A 21,105-nucleotide genomic window follows, 5' to 3' on the forward strand; every position below is an offset into this window, starting at 1 on the left:
AAGCTGAAATTCAAACTACCAGCAGACCTGATTTGGGTTATTCAAGAACATTTTTCAGTAACAACAAGCAAGCTTCAACAAATGAAGCTTCAAAGAAAGGGAACTTTTTATAAAGTTATACCCCACCCCGCTATACTAGAGAACAAGGATGTGAAAGAAATGCCCTACCTCTACCCACCCCACCCCCTTCAGCTGGGAAAAGAAACACCACTTTGTTTCAATAAATGGAGAGTCTATGGAGAGCACGGCAGGCATCCCAGCTTTAGAACTGGATGAAAGATATTAAATACCTTCAAGTTTAATTCCTGTGGAAATAATGATGTGGTTAAGATTCTTAGACATGCAAAAACTGGATTTGTTAGGTAACTGGCTAGTGAGTACTTCAATGTTCCAAGAGCAAGTCTTCCAACTGACAGAGTAACTGTTTAGCAAGAGTAAACCATTTTTCTTCACCATTTCATAAAGTTGTTAGCATTGAAAAGTATAAGTGTACACATGGATTGCTTCACAGCTTTATTTTTAAAACCACAAGCAGTTCAAAGTGACCATCATTGAGGCCTCTGTTAAAAGATTTTCCAGCAGAGCTACCCCAGTTTTAAGATTAAACAATATTGCACTTTAAGATGAATTTAACTTTCAGGATCTTCTTCAAAAAGAAAAGTATTGCTTCCACCTGTGCTTTTCACAGACTAAAAGCATACTGCAGAAAACTCAACTTAAAAATTAACACTGCAGGGTACAGTAACATAGTAAAGTACCTGCCTATTTTATAATCCTAGAGAACATTTCATTGTAAGAAACTGTTTAACCCATAATTAGTATAAAGTGTGCACAGTATTTTTCATTCAGTGGTCCAAGATACGAAGGTTCCCAGATACAATCTTGTTCTCTAATACTGCTCCAGGTGGGATGTCAATTCGGTCACCATGATTTGCGATGATGATAACCGTTCCCTAAGTGACAGGAAAAACAAAAAACAAGAGTATATACTTGCAAGTGCAGCTGAAAATGCAACTGATTTTCTTACAATTATCAAGTTTATGTAGAACTTCACTTACAATAGAGTAAGTGCATTTATAAACAATATTACACATGAAAAACAAATAACACTAAATTAAGGAAAACTGTAATGTGTCCTGTCACAATACTGGCGGTAGCTGTGGTACCATCTCTGATAAGGAGGCAAGGAATCTAGCAGTGGGAAGCAGGCCAGCGCCACAGAATAGCGGGCCCTTTCCAAGAACTACTTGGAAGGCCACCAGCATTATCTACCTTCGTAAACTGAAAGGTGCTTGGTTTATATTTACATACAGGTGTGGGTTTGTTGTTGTTTTTTTTTTTTAAGAACAGTTTAATGATTTATATTTCATGTCTTAAGTAAAATTGTTTAGATGAAGCAGTATCAGCAATAATTATATATATATTGTTTTGTTTTGTTTTTTTCCAAGATCTGTAAGTAGCTTTAATAGGAAGAACACATGAAATCTAGGTATGTATGGAATTTTTAAAAAATATTTGATTAGGAAAAAACTGTTGAATCTTTGGTTCTGAGCTTTAATACTCATACCCATAGTCCTTCCTATTTCTTATGCTAGGCTGGAATGATACTCATCAAAGTACCCAAGCACTACAGTAATGTGAATGAACATCTTCATACTGATAACAACAGATTACTTTAACAAGAATAGATTATAATCAGTATAAACAGTATAAATAAAGCTGTCATTTTTTCGACTTTCATTCAGATTCAAATAGTCATCTTTAGTTAACTAATGCTAATTTATCAGTGATTCTATTTTAAATATTGTCATATTTCAATAAAATAGTACCAATTCAATTATTTAATAGTGTTTGCTTTCCACTTGAATGCTATATTCCACAAAATGCCTACACACAACAATTATATTTTAACCATGTTGTATATTTATGGAAAACAGTATTAATACTAAATATTGTAATAAGCTATTTCATTTTTAAAATGCATATCTTATAAACAATCTGGTACAAACTAAGAAGTAAGTATTCCTTAAAATAAAGGTAAATTTAGGACTAGAAAATGAAACCTGTCTTGTAAAGCTTTAAGAACTGTAATTTTCATCATAATGACACACCTTTAATGAAACATTCTTGCCAAATGTTACATCTCCTGAAACTGTGAGGTGATCCAATTCAAGCATATCTGGTATACTTTCAAATCTCCTTAGATAATCCTGAACCTGAAGGAAAAATGTAAACATAAAAATTGTTTCAAAAATGGGTTAACAGAAAAACAGGGATTAAATTAACAAGACAGTTTGCTTGAACTGTAAAAACATTCTATTTATGGCCAAGCTCAGGCCTTCTATGGGAGGAACCCTGTTTATTAAGCACTCACTGTGTGTGCAGTGAGAATTTATATATCCTGTGCAGGAGAGACCAGGAGATATGATGAACATTGCCCCTACAATCAAGCAATTTACACTACAGCTGAGTAGATCAGACATTTAAAAAAACAGTAATAAGTAAAAAGATAACCAACCAACATGCTAAGAGCCAGATGAGTGGTTCACATAATCTGGAGTTAGTTGGAAAAAAGAGAGAGATCATCATGGTTCGAAGCAAGCTAGACTGGAGCTGGGTTTTATGCGAAGGGTAGGATTGAGAAGAAGGAATATAGTTCAGGAAGAGCAACAGCACAAATTATCATTATAAATGATCACTATCTTTGCCTCTTATTTCCTTAGATTTACTGGCACTAGAAATAGTCCTATATGGCCTTGTTTCCTATTTTGCTGAGAAAAACAGAAGCAACAGGAGAACTTCCACTGGCTTCTACCACCACCACCCACCTGCCCTCTAGCCCATTACTCTGTCCCTCCTAGTACTGGGGTTGGACCATTTCTATTCCAACTTAAGGCTAACTCTTCTTATGGCTACTGCCCGAGGATAGTGTCCAGCAATTCCTTCTCCCTCTTCAATGTTCCTTCCCTCTTGAGTGTATCAACCCCCATCAATGTATAAGACATGCTATAAATTCTCCCAACTTAAAAAAAAAAACCTCTAAAACCTTATATCCCTTTCTACCTATAGGTCCATTTTTGTTTTTCTTTAAAGCAAAACTCTTGAATAAGTTTTCTATACTCGTATCTCCAATTTCTCTTCTATTCTCTTAAATCCATTCCAGTCAGGCTCCAAAACCTCTCAACTGTTATATCTAACGGTAAGTTCTCATTCATCTTACTTGAATCGGCAGCAGCACTTGACTACAGATGATTAGTCCCTCTTTTCTTGAAACATTTTCTTCATTTGGCTTTCAGGCCACACACATTCATGGTTTTCTGCCCAGTTCTTCATCTGCAACACCTCAGTCATCTTTGCTGCTTCCTCCACCTCGTCCCCATCCTCTAAGCCTTACAGTTCCGCAAGGCTCAGTTCTTGGACTCCCCGCCCCCCTTTCACTCCCTAGGTGATCCTTATCTCATGGCTTTAATTACCAGCTATAAAGTGACAACCCTCAAATTTACCTCTTTTCTAGATGTCTCCTCCACACTCATACATTCAGCTTCTCCATTTGAAGGTCCAAGTACAGTATCTCCAAAATTTAACTCCCCATTCTGCTCCCCCTAAACCTACTCTACCCAAGCCTTCCTGTGTCTCAGTAAATGGCAATTCCACGTTTCCAGTTGCACAGGCCAAAAAACCTTAGAGCCATCCTTACCGTTCTCTCTCTCTCACCCTCCTACCTAGTCCAACAGCAAGTTGTAGGTACAACTTTCAAAATATAATGTCAACATTTTCCACTATTTGCCCTGCAACCACCCCTGGTCCAAGCCAGGATTCCAGCAACAGCCTATTCCCTGGTTTCCCTGATTCTACCCTTGCCCACCAGATTGGTCAACTTGACCCCTCAGCTCACACTCTCCAATGGCTTCTCATCCCCCAGAAGAAAAAAAAAAAAAAAGCCACGCTCCCAATATTCAATTACAAGGTTCTACACAATCTGGCCTGTTATCTCTCTGACCAACTATCTCCCACCCCCATCCCTCATTGCTCACTGTGCTCTAGTGTTCGTAAGACATGTTCTTCCTCAGAGCAAGTAGCCATTGCCCACTCAGCCCCTGTTCTCAAACTGAGGCAGCTAAAGTTCTTATCTCCTGCAGGGTATGGAAGAGGCTAGAAAGAGTGGGAAGGGAAGATGAGGTTAGGTGGAAAATGCAATCTTAACCTCAGGATGTGGGCAGATGGTGGGTCCTTGTAGCACCAGGATTTTCCCAGCCCAACCAGGCAGATGAGGGAGGCACGAAAGACCAGGGAGACTTCTAAAATGCCTGATGCTATCTTGGAAATTCTAGCCCAGCCATAGGACCCAGAATCATAGCCCCGAATATATAAGGGCAGTACACACATCCACACCAGGTGACACTAAACCACAACCAGGACTAGAATAGACTTGGATAGCATAGCAGGACTCTACACGCTAGCCACAAAAGCTCACCCTGTCACTTCATTAACCTCACAGCATTTTATGTGATTAAGTTTTTTGGATTCCACTTACCATGTTAGGATCGGTTTTACTATACTTGCTATTCCTCCTGCCTAGAATGCTTTTTGCCCCAGATACCTGCATGGTGTACTCAATTTCTCAGTGAGGCCCTATGGCCACCCAATGTAAAATGACACCACCACTGCCACACCCACACATTCCCTACTCCTGCTTTATTTAGCATTTTCCATCACTTGGCATACTATACATTTGACTTGCTTATTATCATCCTTCCCCACTAGAATATCCAGGAAGGCAAACACTTTAGTCTGTTTCATTTACTGCTAAATACCTGGCACCTAGAACACTGCCTTACACATGGTAGAGGCTCAATACATTTTGTTAAACTAGAATTAACATTCTCTCACTGATGAAAGCAGTAATGGTCTTAGACAAGACATAAGATAAAATGTCTTAAAATGTAAACATTCTTTTCTACTCAATAGCAGCCGGTTAAAAAATGAGTTACATTTTCACCTTCTATGATTGATTCCCTTTGAAAGACAATAGAGATGGAGGAATATAATAGATCAGCAGCAAAGACTGTAATTAGACTCCAATTCACATATGTATCATATCTTTATAATTACACATTTAAGAAATACAAATTTACATGTATATCATCTTTATAATTACGTACCTTTGTAAAAGAACTGCCTAATTTAACTAAGGGCACTGTAGGAAATTCCCGCTTTTCACTCATTGTCAGAGATCCTGCATTAAGGCTATAGAGGTTTGACATCACAAGCAAGAGATCTGATGTAGTTTTGACAGGCAGAAAACGGCTCCTAGGAACATTAATACCTAGAGAGTTCTCAAAACTTTTAATGGCAGCCCCTACTGCAGTTTCCAACTGAATGACATTCAGGCCTCCATCCAAAGTCTGTAAGAAAGGGAGCAGGAGAGAGAAACAGAGGTTTCAGCAACTTAGTTCCACATGGGCTAGTTAATACTTGGGGAGTTGGTTTCAGAGATCCATTGAAGGAAACAGAATTTTGAGAACTGACATTTCTCAAGCACCTACCGTATGCCAGGTGCTTATATATATGTGATCTTTTTCAGCTTCATAACTCTTCTCAGTAACATTTCCATTTTATGAGAAAGAACCAAAGGTTCAGAAAACCCACACAGATGCCTGTGACCAAAAGACCTATCAGTACCAGAGCAACAGGACTGAGGTGGGCCCTTTACTTTTGGGCCCAGTGCTCTTGCCACTACCACAGCCCAGGGTCAAGTAAGGGCACCATGGCTCGCCTGGCACACTAAAGGGATGGGTGTCGACTCTGAAAGACAGGGCCAGGAACTGAAGAAACTAACTAGGCGAAAAGCAGTGACCCATGGAATAGATGAGCCAGAGGGAGTGGGCAGTGGGTCTGTGTGTAGCAGGCTGTGATCGGAACCAGGGAGCCTGATGGCCTGCAACTTTGGCTTACCTTTGGATTTACAATGATTTCCATGTCAATAGCATTCTGCTCCTGCAGTCTTTTAACTGCTGCAAGAGAGATCCATAGGTTGTTTGTATTAAATATTTTGAATTTTGATACAGATTTGAACTCATCAACATGTGCTTTTGGCACTTGAGCAATTTCCACCAGTCTCAATTTGCCTTCATACTGAGTGAGTGTCCCACCCTAGAAAGGCAGAGAAGAGTGAGTGCCTCCACATCTCTCCCAATTACAGCCATACTACATTGTTTACAGTCTACGAACGATATAGAAAAGACACTCATGACAAAATCCCCCAGAAATAAAAAGCATTGGCAGTGATTCGATCTGTGATACAAAGCAACACATGTATTAAAGTAGAACCAAAGAAAATAATTCAGGTGGTCTGTCATCTTATACTGTATACACGCCCTCTTGTCAATAATAAAAGCCCTGGGAGTACATCAGAGTCTTCCTCACTTTCCAAAGATCTCCTACAAGAACAGACATTCCTCTTATTCTCAAACCACCGTCCATTACCAAACAACCAATCCTACCACCTCACAACCCTGCTCTGACTACCTCTAGGATAAGGGGAGTAAAGTCAAGACAGGCACAAGTGGAGGAGAAGGGACCTCTGAGTGGTCTTAGCCTAGAGGCCATGGCAGTGTGGGAAGAGGGAAGGGACGTCTACTCATGTGTGAGGGGGTCATTTGCAAGAGGCATAGAACCCAGCCCTGGGACCAACCATATTAGTATTCACACACTGCCCACTTTTCTTACTCCCTGAGGGTAAGGAGAAAACCTTGTGTACCATTCCATCAAAGGCCAAATGTCATCACCACTAAACATGCAAAGTGAAAAAAACAAATTTTTGCTTTGTATCAAACTGCTTTTTTTTAACAACAACAGATATTACAGTGATAAAAAATATACAGAGAGAAATACATACTGTAGAAATAGAAATAGTAAATTTTCATTAAAGGAATAATTAAATAAAAAACAAGTTTAAGCACCAAACTAGAAGAATATTAATGGTTTGAACAAAGTTACTCAAAGTGTTTTCACATATGTTTCAGATTATCCTGTAAATATATGTGGAATTGTTTTCAGTTAAAATTGCCCATACAGATTATTCACAAAATAAAGATGATTTTACTACTATTAAACCTGGATTTATATACACACAGTTATATCAGATGGAACTTAGGGTACTCCAGAGTACTATCCCACTCTAGCTTACAATGATGTTATCAAGTTTCTAAACACAGAAACTTTCCAATAAAAAGTTTGAACTATGAAATGTGAAGATGTGAATCCCCAAACTGCTTCCTCTCAGTATTTACCTTTACATCTGCACGTGTTTTATTTGTGACTTCCATGACAAATTCACAAGGTTTTCCATTGGGTGGGTTCATTAGATGATTAAGAATATAAAGATCCACTGTGGCACCCAGATTATCTATGTTGGACACAAAAATATACTCTTTGCCTTCTCCTATAAAGGTATCGAGCAAACCAGAGTTGTAGAAACTGGCGTAAATATCTCCATGACCCGGAGGGTACCAGGCTTCTGTATTTTCCCCTGAGAACGATACATTCTTTGCTACAGGTAGTAAAGATTCTTTATTAATCCTCGGGTACCTTAAAAAGAAAAAGTTCTTTTTCAGTATCAACTCTTTAGAGCATTCCAGACCTTCAAGTAAAATAATGCATTTAAAGTTAAATAAAACTTCCCTCCCTTTCAGTCTATCAGTAGTAATTTAATCATAAGTGAATCCATTTAAGAAAATCTCTCATTATCTGTGTTGACCAAAAAAATCAGCTTCCTAGATAGTAATATTAGCTGCAAAAAAAAAAGTATTCCATGGTCATGCAGATGGGAGGACACCCCATATTTTTAAGACATTAATATGTTTTATGACTTCTTAAGAGAGGAGAGACATATTAAGTAAATTTTCTCAAACTTATTTGGTGGTGGGATTGTTCTTTTCCCTGAAAACCTATTTGGGAAATGGTGTTCATTCTTACCAATAGATATATTCAGAAAATCAATAGCAGGTTAGTACTTTCCCAGAAAATCAACAGCAGGTTAGTGCTCAGGGATGTCTGCTTCCTACCACTGGTGAGAACCAGAATCTCAGGCAGATTCTCTTTTAAGAAGTCCAAGTTACATAACCACAGAGTGATTGCAACTATCACATATCTATTAACAAATGTTCAGCCTTTAAGGGCATTAAACACTTGCAGACAGTCTCTGGCACTTGTACATCTTGAGGCTGCTCTGTTTAAACAAAACAAAGAAGTCCTTCTTTCCCAGGAATAACATCCCCCCAGAGTTAATTTTTTTACTCCTTGTACCTGCTTTGATTAAAAGTGTAGATTTTCACACGACAGTGATTATACTTCTGTAGTATTTTTTTTGTATCTTCATCCGTGTTAAAAGAGTTCATTAGAACAAGAGGAACGTCTGTATTGTAGGTTTTGTTCAAATGCTAGGGAAGAAAACGACAATCAGACTACCCAGACTTACTTTTCTTTTGCTTCAAAGTGTAAAATTAACTCTCTGGTTAATCACAAGATGTCCAAAACATCATCTATAAGTAGTAAAATATACAGATTTGCAATAAAAATAACTATTTAGCATAAGACATTTTGCTAATCAATTCACCATGTACTTGCTCATTAAGTCACAACCCTATGAGACAGAAACTACTGTCTGCATTTTATGGATGGCTAAACTGAGGCCCAGAGAGGTGGCAGGTCAGTGGCAGAACAAGGACACCGCCCCCCTCAACCCCGCAGTCTGACTCTGCAGCTGTGTGCCCAGCCACAATGCCCTATGGCCTTGCTGGATGGGCAAACACAGACTAAGCATTTACTCTGTGTCCAAAGCACTGTGGAGATGAAAGTACAAATGTTACAAAGACAGGTCTCCCTATTCTCAGGATTCATGTTAAGAATTGTAATTTTACCCCAACTGAAATCTGTTCCATCTCTAGGAAGAGCTAAGAGGCAACAGAGTGAGAAGAAAATAGGATATTAGAAGTCAGACTGTCCTGTGTTCAGAGTTTGATTCTGCACTTACTAACTAGCTAGGGAACCTTGGGCAAGTAAATCAACCTCTCTGTGTCTTCGTTTCCTCATCTGTAAAATGGGGATGATAATAGTGCTTATCTCACAGAGTTGTGGAGAGGAACAAATGAGTCAATTCATGTAAAGAGCTCAGAATAACACTTGGTGTACGGTAAGTGCTGGATAAATGTTAGCCACTGCTACTGCTATTATTATTGTGGTTGATGGCACCGTATGAGACACTAGGGATAAAGAGATGGAAAAGATAGGGCCACTGCCCCTGCAGAGCTTATGGTCTATGATTAATGACTTTAGGGACTATGATCAAGAGAGAAGCCAACAACGGTCCTTAGCATCCACGGTGCCCAACCAGATACATGAAATTCTCCCCAGCCTCCCAAAAGGGGTTAATAAAGCCAGATCATCCCAGCTGTAATGAAGGCTACTAGACAGAAAGGGGGGAGAGAGGTGGGGAGATCAAAGGAGAATCCGAAGAGATCCAGAGACTTCAGCACCACAAATGCTATTTAAAGATCAAAAGCTTTTACATCACCCTAAGGCTTTGCTCTTAGAACACCAAACCTTTTTTATACACTAATAAAGAGACTAAAGATAGCAAGCTCCTTGACTAGTTCAAATCCACATCTGTTATTTTATAAGGTAACATTTACAATACCCTAAAAACTAAAAATGATTTTGTTAGCTCATGAGAAAGGCTAACAGCTACTACTCACTTCGATTTGCTGAACGGTCAGATCCAGAAAGGTATTCTCATTCCTCACACCAATCAGACTCTTAGGGCCTTTGCAGCCCATGCTGGTTCCCAAACCACCATTGAGTTTCACCACCACCAGCTTGTTCAGCACAGAAGATATGTTATCAGGTAAGCCCCTGGCCTTTATCTTCTCATAGGGTTGAATCTGAAATTTAAAAAAAATTATAGAATAATTCAAACAGCTTTATAAAAGGTTAAAACCAAATCAATACCAAGGTTATTTCCATGCTTCCCTAAAGAGGTCTGCTTTCTCTGTGGAAAGTTTCAACTACATTTCCTTTAATGTCTAGGGCCCTTCTGGTTCAAAATCAAGTTCTCATTGGCAACTTCCCTTGCACACAGAAGTAGTTCAGCGGTTCATTTACAGTACAATGGAGTACAAGAGGGGGAAAAGTTACAGTCTACAAATATCTGTCTGGCTGGTGAGAACACCCAAGTCTCTTGGACTACCTTCAAAAACTCAGAATTCTCAATTTGCATCAACATAGCAAATAGGGTGCACAAAACTCATCAAATCTGTGACTATTTCTGGTACACTATGAATCTACTTCAGTTCTGGAGAAGTATATATACGATCACACAGTTCTTAGTAATATATTCATGCTATTCCTGGAGACAGTGCCAAATACTCAAAACAAGCTAACAGTACCTGCTCTATTATGGTTCACAAGGGTGTGATTATTGCAATCTGAAAGTCTTTTTTTTTTTTTTTTTTTAACAAAAGCAAGTTTGCCTGAAAGAAAATGAGCTGTGTAAACAGTAAAACAAGTTCGAAATGAGCACAGAACCTTCATCTTCAATTTATCCCTCACAGGGAAGGAACAATGACACAGTGGAAGCTCAAATTCTTCTGTTTAAAGAAGGGGCACAAGCAAGTCTAAACATCTTATAACAAGAACGAAAGCTTTTAAAAAGATCACAGTATATTTTCTATCCATTTACAGAAGAACATTTGTTGTTATTTTTCTTTAATGAAATAGGTCATCAAATGTACTCTTTGGTTACATGATGGTGGAGGATAGATAACACTTGAGGGGACTGAAAAAATAAAACCCTATCATACACTTTGCTGTTTTCATGTCCTACTACATGTAGGTGTGTGTGATGGTGTGTGTGTATGATGAATAAAGTCTATGACTGGAAAAGGAGTTGATGGGCTCACATTTCAGTGATTAGGCCGTGAAGGCAAAAATCCCTGTATACTTGGTCAAAAATACATACATGTCAAATGTGGATTCCTGGCCATACACTTCAAGTATCTATTACTGAGAATTTCTTAGGCACATTATATCTACTCAAAAGAGTTATTAGCAAATGGGACCAAGCCAATTATTTTCCAATTATCTTTTTTTTTTTAATTTATTTATTTATATTTATTTTTGGCTGTGTTGGGTCTTCGTTTCTGTGCGAGGGCTTTCTCTAGTTGCGGCAAGCAGGGGCCACTCTTCATCGCGGTGCGCGGGCCTCTCACTGTCGCGGCCTCTCTTGCTGCGGAGCACAAGCTCCAGACGCGCAGGCTCAGTAGTTGTGGTGCACGGGCTTAGTTGCTCCGCGGCATGCGTGATCTTCCCAGACCAGGGCTCGAACCCGTGTCCCCTGCATTGGCAGGCAGATTCTCAACCACTGCGCCACCAGGGAAGCCCTCCGATTATCTTTTAAAAGCCAAGAATTTCCATTTCCATTTAGCAGTTACTTTTTTTTTTAAATTTTATTTATTTATTTATTGGCTGTGTTGGGTCTTCGTTGCTGCGTGTGGGCTTTCTCTAGTTGCGGCGAGTGGGGGCTACTCTTCGTTGCGGTGCACGGGCTTCTCATCGCGGTGGCTTCTCTTGTTGTGGAGCATGGGCTCTAGGCACACAGGCTTCAGTAGTTGCAGCACGTGGGCTCAGTAGTTGCGGTGCACGGGGCTCAGTAGCTGTGGCTCATGGACTCTAGAGCATAGGCTCAGTAGTTGTGGCGCACGGGCTTAGTTGCTCCGCTGCATGTGGGATCCTCCTGGACCAGGGTTCGAACCCGTGTGCCCTGCATTGGCAGGCGGCTTCTTAACCACTGCACCACCAGGCAAGTCCCTAGCAGTTGCTTCTGACTTCCCAGAAAAGAGTTTGATATTTACAGAAGCCTCACAAGGGTGTGAAAATCAATTTAACTGAAAACCCCTAGTACATGTATTCATTTTAGGTAAAACTGTTTTAGTACGGAAATATTTTTACCTATTTAATGTTTCTTTGAATACACTTTTAAAAAAAATAGAATACATAGAAGCAAATTATTTTTTCTACATATGGTGAGACAGGCCTGTTTTCCAATTTCACCTAAAAATACTTTCATTGTGAAATATCACACATACAAAAAGTTTATAAAATATACATATATGGTAGAAAGAATAACCTAAATTTAAAAAGAATACTGCCATAGCGTAAAAGCCTGCATGCATCTGTCCCTGATCATATTCCTCTTCCACCCCTAGTGGTAACAACCACCTTGATTTTGACTCCCTGTAGTTTTACCACCTATGTATGCATTCATAATGATAACAATATTTTACTTAATTTTGTCTCTAAACTTTTAAATAAGTTGAATCATACTATAAAGTATCCTCTTGTGACTTGCTTCTTTAATTCAATGTTATGTTTTAAGAATTATTCACATTAATGCATGCAGCTGTAATACATTCACTTTTCACTGCCATGTATTCAGTTTACGTAACCATTGAGAGACAAAATTGTCATTATTCACAGATGATATGATTTTACATGTAGAAAAATCCAAAGACCTCACAAAATAAATTGTTAGGATAATGTGAGCATAGCAACATTGAAGATACATGGTCAGTATTAAAAAAAAACAACAAATAACACTGCTTTTAGGGACTTCCCTGGTGGAGCAGTTGTTAAGAATCTGCCTGCCAATGCAGGGGACATGGGTTCGAGCCCTGGTCCAGGAAGATCCCACATGCCACGGAGCAACTAAGCCTGTGCGCCACAACTACTGAGCCTGAGCTCTAGAGCCAGTGAGCCACAACTGCTGAGCCCATGTGCCACAACTACTGAAGCCCGTGCGCCTAGAGCCTGTGCTCTGCAACAAGAGAAGCCACTGCAATGAGAAGCCCGCGCACTGCTACAAAGAGTAGCCCCCGGGGGCTTCCCTGGTGCCGCAGTGGTTGAGAATCTGCCTGCCAATGCAGGGGACACGGGTTCGAGCCCTGGTCTGGGAAGATCCCACATGCCGCGGAGCAACTGGGCCCGTGAGCCACAATTACTGAGCCTGCGCGTCTGGAGCCTGTGCTCCGCAACAAGATAGGCCGCGATAGTGAGAGGCCTGCGCACCGCGATGAGGAGTGGCCCCCGCTTGCCACAACCAGAGAAAGCCCTCGCACAGAAACGAAGACCCAACACAGCCATAAATAAATAAATAAATAAATATTTAAAAAAAAAAAAAAAGAGTAGCCCCCGCTCGCCGCAACTAAAGAAAGCCCGCGCACAGTAACAAAGATACAACGCAGCCAAAAATTTAAAAAAAAAAAGCCACTGGTTTTGGAGCCCTTGTGCACTGTTGGTGGGAATGTAAAATGGTGTACCTGTTAAGGAAAAAAATATGGTGGTTCCTAAGAAATTAAAAATAGAGTTATCATATGATCCAGCAATTCCACTTCTGGGTATATCGCCGAAGAATTGAAGGCAGACTCTCAAGAGATATTTGTATACTCACCTTCTTAGCAGCAGTAGTCACGATAGCCAAAAATGGAAGCAACTCAAATGTCCATCAACAGATGAATGGATTACAAAAAATGTGGTATATACACACATGGAATATTTTTCAGCCTTAAAAAGGAAGGAAGTTCTGATACATACTACAACATGGATGAACCTTGAAGACATTATATTAAGTGAAATAAGCCAGACACAAAAAGACAAATACTTGTATGATTCTACTTACATGAGGCACCTATAACAGTCAGATTCATAGAGACAGAAAGTAGCAGGGTGGTTACCAGGAAAGGGGAGTTGCTGTTTATTGGGTTGAGAGTTTTAGCTTTGCAAGATCAAAGAGTTAACGGAGGTTGGTTGCACAACAATATGAATGTACTTAACAATACTGAATTGTATGCTTTAAAATGTTTAAAGGTGGTAAAAAATTAACTGCTTCTATATGTAAAAAAATTAGAAAATAAAATTGATTTAAAAGGTATCTTTTATAATAAAACCATCAAAAATAGCAAATAGCAAATATCTAGCAGTAAATCTAACAAAAGATACGTAAGATTATTCACGGAACACATTTTTGAGAAAAAGTAAAAGACTTAACTAAATTCAGGGATTTATCATGTTCGTAATTAGAAGACTTGCTAATGTAAAGATGTTAATTCTCCCCAAACTGATCAATGCAATCCTAATAAAAATCTCAAGAGTTTTTTGTGTGGTAACTGACAAGCCAATTTAATGTATGTATGAAAACACAAAGGGCCAGGAAGAGCCAAGACACTCTCAAAGAAAACCTTAAGTCGGAGAACCAGCTTTATAACATTCTTTTTTTTAAAACTGTAGTAAATATGCACAGCATAAAATTTGCCATCTTAACCATTTTTAAGTGTACGGTTGAGTAGTATTGAGTACATTCACATTATTGTGCAGCCAATCTCCAGAACTCTTTCATCTTGCAAAACTGGAGCTATACTCATTAGAAAACAACTCCCCACTCCCTCCTGTCCCCAGCCCCTGGCGATCACCCTTCTACTTTCTGTCTCCATGAGTTTGACTACTCTGGGTGCCTCAGACAAGTAGAATCATACAATATTTGTCTTTTTGTGACTGACTTATTTCACTTAGCACAATGTCCTCAAGGTTTATTTAGCATTCTTTTTTTAAAGTGGCTTATATGTTTGAGGAGATTCCAAATTAATGCAGGTTTTTCCAGAAACATGTTTTTATTTAACAAAGTTGATGTGTGTGTATGCAACAGATCTGAGAGAAGGCAGGATTGATATGAAGAACTGGAATACAGGTACAGGTTGGCAAATTCTATGGCAAATTGAGCCTATATATATAACTTATTTATTCCATTTGCAGGTATTAAAACTGGAATAGAATACATGTTCTGAAGTCTTAGTTTAGTAAATCAGAAAATGGATTCTCTTTATTTGAATTTAATGAACATAACAATACTCTCTTAACTTTGAATTAAAAGAATGAAAAGAACATTACAGGTGTAACCACAGTTCTAAAAGTATAAATCTAAGAAAACGCTGATCTTTCGGATCCATGTGAAAACAGGACAGAATGGCAGGGCTTGGGGTTTCAGACACTGCTCAACACCCGAGTTGTGATTTTACTAGTATCTCTGAGGGATGGGCAGCCTGTCATTTCAAGGCAAAAACTTTACAAAAATGTAAACAATGTAAAAAGAAATTTAAGTATGTAGTCAAAAGATCAATAGGATGGCATTTTTTTCACTGTCATTCTCCAGACAGTGCTAAATGCAGCTGAGGAACTGAAGTTTTATTTAATATTAAATGTAAATCAACACACATGGCTAGTGGCATGTGCAGTTCTAGATGGTCTGTTAAAAAAAAAAAAAAATCAACTGAGGGATGAGAGTCATGTTTCAATTTGTTTTAATAAAACTCTGCCAAAATCCTTCTTTGTTCAATACAATCTTTTTTTTTTACTTTAATGACGCTGACATCACATCACAAGACATTCAACCAAACACATAAACACAACATTTGAGTATATTAGATATCTTTAGGAAGAATATAATTTCCTTTTTGAGCCAACAAATGTTTACACAAATTTAAATAATAATATCAGGCAGAATAATGTAAACTGGATTATATCTTAATTCTACTCTTTGAAGAACTGTTTGGTATACTAACACTCACAGCATTAAACAAAGTGAGATTTAGGAACCATTTTTAGAAAAAGTACTAATAGGGATTTTTCACCTCCTGTGCAGATGAATTAAAAACCAAATGTCAACCTTGTTGCCTTAAAGTTTCACCAGGAGAAAAAAACCCTCCAAAGTCATGTATGTTCATGATAAAACATCTTTGATCCACATACCATAAAGAATATAAAGTATTTAGAGAAAAAATATGTTTTGCTCTCACTAATCAATCTTCAAAGCATGCATTTTACTAGAATGCTTTTAAGAAGACAATTCCTGGACTTCCCTGGCGGTGCAGTGGTTGAGAGTCTGCCTGCCAATGCAGGGGACATGGGTTCGAGCCCTGGTCTGGGAAGATCCCACGTGCCGCGGAGCAGCTGGGCCCGTGAGCCACAATTACTGAGCCTGCGCGTCTGGAGCCTGTGCTCCGCAAAGGGAGAGGCCGCGATAGTGAGAGGCCCCCGCACCGCGATGAGGAGTGGTCCCCGCTTGCCACAACTAGAGAAAGCCCTCGCACAGAAACGAAGACCCAACACAGCCATAAATAAATAAATAAACAAATACTTAAAAAAAAAAAAAAAAAAAAGACAATTCCTTATGACTGAGTCTACGGAGGCTAAACAAATTTTTTCTTGTATCCCCAAAATTTATTCTATAATGGTGATAAATAAAAGATCTCAGCCTCATAATGATTTTAACACTAGGCCATTTGGCCTTCAGCCAAAAGGTATATTAAGGATACTTTTAGTTTTAATTCAAATCTTCCCAAGACTGGTATCTTAAGAACTTGAGTTTAAATTTAAAATGTACTTCTGAATTACTTTTCAAATATTTGGAGTGAAATAAAACAAGCTGATCCAAGCATAACACTAAATTCCAAAACCGAGCTAATGAAGACTTTTGGGTACAGGCCCAGGCAACTCACAAGTAGAAAGACTTGTTTACCATTCAGGTTAGGGCCCAGAATTCTCTGTGAAGTGCCATATTTAGAACTTTGTACCCCAAGTTAAGTGGGCAGGGAGTCACCCTACAAATGTCAAGGAACCATGGTTCTTTAGGTGGTGCTTTCAGTAACACCTACTTGTCTTGCTAATTCTTAAAAGCAGCTAATTAAATACCAGTACCACTGAGGAACTGACTGTTAACAAGAAAAGGACTATGGAGAGAAAGGGAAGAAGTCACAAGGTGTGAAGTAACAAGGTACAGCCAGGGGAAAGATGTCCAGAGTCATCAAGTTAGTGTTGCTGTTCGAAGCCTCCACTTTTACTTAGGTTTCGACTTATACCCACAACACTCCCATACGCAGGCACAGACACACAGAAAGGCACCGACTGTGTGAGTCCAGGAAGCCAGGACACTTTTGGTTTACAGCTTATTACAGGTTAAATTAGGTGGTAAGCTCAGCTTTCCATCACACAAATCACCCGACACGCCAACACAAGTTCTCTCTGTTGGTGATGCTACAGAGAACGCTACACACCCTCCACCAGGGACCTCACCAAGCGATCCCACAGAGCTCGGTTTATTTCCACAAGCCAAGGGGACCTGTGTTAGAAGGTTGCTTGGCAACAGCTGAAGTTATGCTGGACACACCTAGTCAACGAAACATTATGAGACTTGTGCTCCACTTTCTCCTTCTCAGCTCCCCCAGGAGAATGCACAAAGACATCCACTCAGGCAAAGACGGAAGGTGCTGGGAGACAACAGGGAGTACCATGCACTGCCGGATGTGGCCTTGATGTTACTCTGATTGAATCACTTTAGTCAGTCACTAGTGCTATCTTTGTGCTTTCAATCCTAATCACCCTGTTTCTCTTTCATGTCTCTATTCAGACATGAATAGAATTCAGTATTCTAAGAAGACCTCTGCTGCACGTAAATATACAGCAGGGCAACCCCTACAGGTGAGGTGGGGCAAACCGCGTGAGACTCCCTCAAAATGCGCAGCGGAGACGAGGCCACTCGTGTTCTCTTCTCACTGGGAGAAAAGAATGGGTCAAACACCCAACTTCCTCTGGGGAATGAACAAAAGAAAGTAGTTGGCAATCTATGAAAGAACATACTTTAAACAACATTCTTCCCTCTAGGATGTCAATCTAGTTTTTCTGTAGAAATCGAAAGATTTTTAAAAAGATTGTTTAAAAACTGTCTAACGTGATCTGTATCTTGCCAAGTCTGCTCACAACTTACTTTCCAGTTATCAGAAAAGCTGAATTCATCACACTGTCATGGAGACATGTTCCCATTAGCAACAGTCTAACCTGGTTCTTGGTAGCATATTCGTGCTATTCCTGGAGACGGTGCCAGACAAGCTAACAGTGCTGCCCTGTTATATGGTTCACAAGGGTGTGATTATTGCAATCCGAAATTTTTTTTTTCAACAGAAGCAAGTTTGCCTGAAAGAAAAGAGCTGTGTAACAGTAAAAAAGAGTTTGAAATGACGCTCCATATGTACAGGAAGTGTTCCAAGAACATCAGCTTATTCACCAAACCCTCACTGCACAGCCTTTGTGTACCAAGGCCTGTGCTAGGTACTTTCTCACATTGTCTCTTCACTTCACATTTCTAAATGTAATGACCAAAATCTGGGTCATTTGAAAGCTCCTAGCAATTAATTTAATGACAGAAAAATCATACCTAATCCAGAGATTTGTTTTCTCATTCAGGAAAAGCTGGCAAATCATGTACATTATCACACGCTCCACCAACACCCTTGCCAACAACCCCTCGGCCACCAAGATACGCTCAACTGCTATTCATAGAGCAACTAAAGCCATCCTCTATGGGAATGCCCTCGACCTTCTGACACCAGATCAGATCCTCGGGACCTCCCTGCATCTCCACCTTTGCTGCTTCCCCTTCCTTCTCGTCACAGGAAGACCTGTCCCCCACCCTAAGGCAATCTCTCTGCCAGTGCCCATCTCAAGATCCCCGTTTCATCAATCTCCCAGTCCCAGCATCAACCTCTCCCTCTCTATTCCTTTCCATCAGCATGAACAAATTCAAATATTTGACATCTAAAAAACAAAGAAAACAGCAATGCATACACTCACTCACCCCTTTCCATACTCACATCCCTTTTTTCTCCATCTTCTTAAAGGCAAAGCTTCTTGAAAAAGTTGCTGTACTCACCTCTACTTCCTCACCTCCCTTTCACTCGCTCACCTGCTGCAATCTGGTTTTCTCCATAGTTCAATGAACTGCTCTTACCAAGGTCATCAACATCCTTCTAATTGCTAAATCCTATCCATAACATCAGTACTTCTCTAACTGTGCTCTCAGCTGCATTTGACACAATTGACCACTCCCTAGATCTTGAAATGCTCTATTCTCCTTGACTTCTGAAACACCGCATTCTATTTTCCTCATCTTTCTTCCTGTTCCTTTTCAAGCCCCTTCTTAGTAGACCTCCTCTTTCCAGCAATCTGTTCCTGTCTCTATGGCACCAAGACACACCCAACTGCCAAGCCAAGAGCTTGCTCACATCTGATCAATGACCAAGTCCTGTCAGCCTCAGGAAACTGTCTCTGTTGTCACAGTCGGCATCCCACTCACCTCTCATCTATGTTACTGCAGTGGTCTCTATGGTCTCCTAACCTCCCTCCAATCCACCCTCTACCTTGCAGGTGGTGATCTTCTAGAAAATAAAATTTGAAGATGTTTCTCTCCTGATTACGTCATTCACAAAGCAAAGCAATGACATGGCATGGCAGAGATCATTAGCTGCCTAGCCCAATATCATTTTTTCCCTTCCATTTCAGAACCCTGTTTGTCAGCTGGGCACACCACCATCCCCCAAAAAAGACCACATTTCCAGCTTCCCTTGCAGGTATCTGTGCCAAAGTGCTGGTCACTGTGATTAACTGGAAGTGAGTTGAAAGATTTCCAGAAAGTCTCTGTGAAAGGGCAGGGGTTGTGCCCTTCTTCCCCCTTCCTGCTGTTTGGAACGAAGACACGATGACTAGAGTTCATTCAGGTGGCCACCGGGGACCATAAGGAGATATGCTGAGAATAGTAGAGTGGCAAAACGGAGAAGCGCAGGTTCCTGATAACCACCAGGTTGCCATACTAGCTCTGGATTGTGTCTCTCTACACTTACTCTATTATTTTGAGTTTCACTATTAAATGGAGCTGAATTGAATCCCAAACAGAAGACATGGTATACAAGGTCCGTAATGATTTGGCCCTTTTTTCCTTCTGCTCTCTGTTCTCCTACTCTCCCTACACACTGTTCTCCAGGGACATGCAGCGTTGGGCTCTCTCATGTGCCACATCTCTTGCTTGTAAGTCTCTGCACTTTCCCCCTCATGCAAACTCACTTCACCAAATGCCTTTTCTTCATCCTCCACATTTCAGTTCAGAGCAATGATTCTCAGGCTTTATGAGCTATCAGTCACTTGTGAAAATCAGACGTTAATGGACTCTCTTTCAGGAAAGTGCAATGCCATCCCCCCAAAAAACAAAACTTCACTACTGTGGAAATTTCATTCACAGAATATAAAAATAATCTTTATAAGAGACGCTGTTTATTTCCCAGTGAAAGTTAATATGCAAATAAAGCAAAAAATAAACTAACTCTCCAAACTGAATTTCAATAAGGCTTCTGTTTGGCTTGAATTAGAAGTTGACACTGTAGATGGACTTTGAGATGCCTGCCATCTTTAACTGCCATTCAATTTTGACTTTCCTATTTGATGATCCTGAGTACTAAAAACCTCAACTCCCTCCAAGGCAAGCTCTCACAGCTTGCTCTGTCAGTTGAATGCAGGCTTGTGCTAGGAACACCAGAATTCTCCAAAACTTCGAGAACTCAATGGCTCATACATTTTCTGTATCTTTAAAAGTCAGTAAGGTCATCTTCAGCGAAGTCTGCCTTACTTATGCAGGATTGCACCATCTTTGATGCAACGCTCACAGATGCAGAAGAGGATGAATTACAGTGTATGTGGTGCTTACTCTCCTCTGCAGTAGCAGGACCAGAAGTGCTGGCTGGCATCACAGATACTACTGTGCACACAGCACCAAGACTTTTCTTCCAGCACAAGTTTTGTTTGGCTTGGAAACTTTATCATTTTAAAAATATTTCCAGAAGAGGTTCATAAATAATAATTCCTCTTTGAGGGCACCAGCAGGCATATAATGGATGAAAACCAGTACTTTGGCTGTCCTGAGAAATGTCTGAAATTGCAAGGACATGCTAAAGGGAAATGATGTAGCTGCTGTTTCCTCCATAACCTGATTCAAATCATTTTAATAAACTACGTCAATTCCAGCATGAATTTTATCATTTGATAAAAAGATTGCTCCAGAACTGAAGGAGGCAGGATAGTAAAGTAGCTGAGAGCACAGGCTTTAAGCCAGGCTGCCTGGGTTTGGATCCTAGATTCCACTGCTTATTATGGCAAATTATTTTTCTGTTCAAAGTC

General features: G+C 39.9%; 1 protein-coding gene across 4 annotated transcripts in view; it reads right to left on the minus strand.

The window, feature by feature from the left end:
* Positions 1-500: 500 nt before the first annotated feature.
* UGP2 (UDP-glucose pyrophosphorylase 2) overlaps positions 501-21,105 on the minus strand; it is a 56,909-nt gene continuing 36,304 nt past the window's right edge. For all 4 annotated transcript variants that reach the window (XM_059943229.1, XM_059943228.1, XM_059943227.1 and 1 more), the window contains exons 4-10: positions 9,756-9,941; positions 8,308-8,441; positions 7,293-7,590; positions 5,956-6,153; positions 5,163-5,405; positions 2,112-2,216; positions 501-953 (exon numbers count right to left, since the gene is read on the minus strand). In XM_059943229.1, the coding sequence (XP_059799212.1) occupies positions 846-953; positions 2,112-2,216; positions 5,163-5,405; positions 5,956-6,153; positions 7,293-7,590; positions 8,308-8,441; positions 9,756-9,941 (1,272 nt within the window). In that variant the 3' untranslated portion in view covers positions 501-845. The remainder of the gene's footprint in view (positions 954-2,111; positions 2,217-5,162; positions 5,406-5,955; positions 6,154-7,292; positions 7,591-8,307; positions 8,442-9,755; positions 9,942-21,105) is intronic.

Source organism: Balaenoptera ricei, chromosome 13 (genome assembly GCF_028023285.1).
Source record: "Balaenoptera ricei isolate mBalRic1 chromosome 13, mBalRic1.hap2, whole genome shotgun sequence".
Lineage (NCBI taxonomy): Eukaryota > Metazoa > Chordata > Mammalia > Artiodactyla > Balaenopteridae > Balaenoptera > Balaenoptera ricei.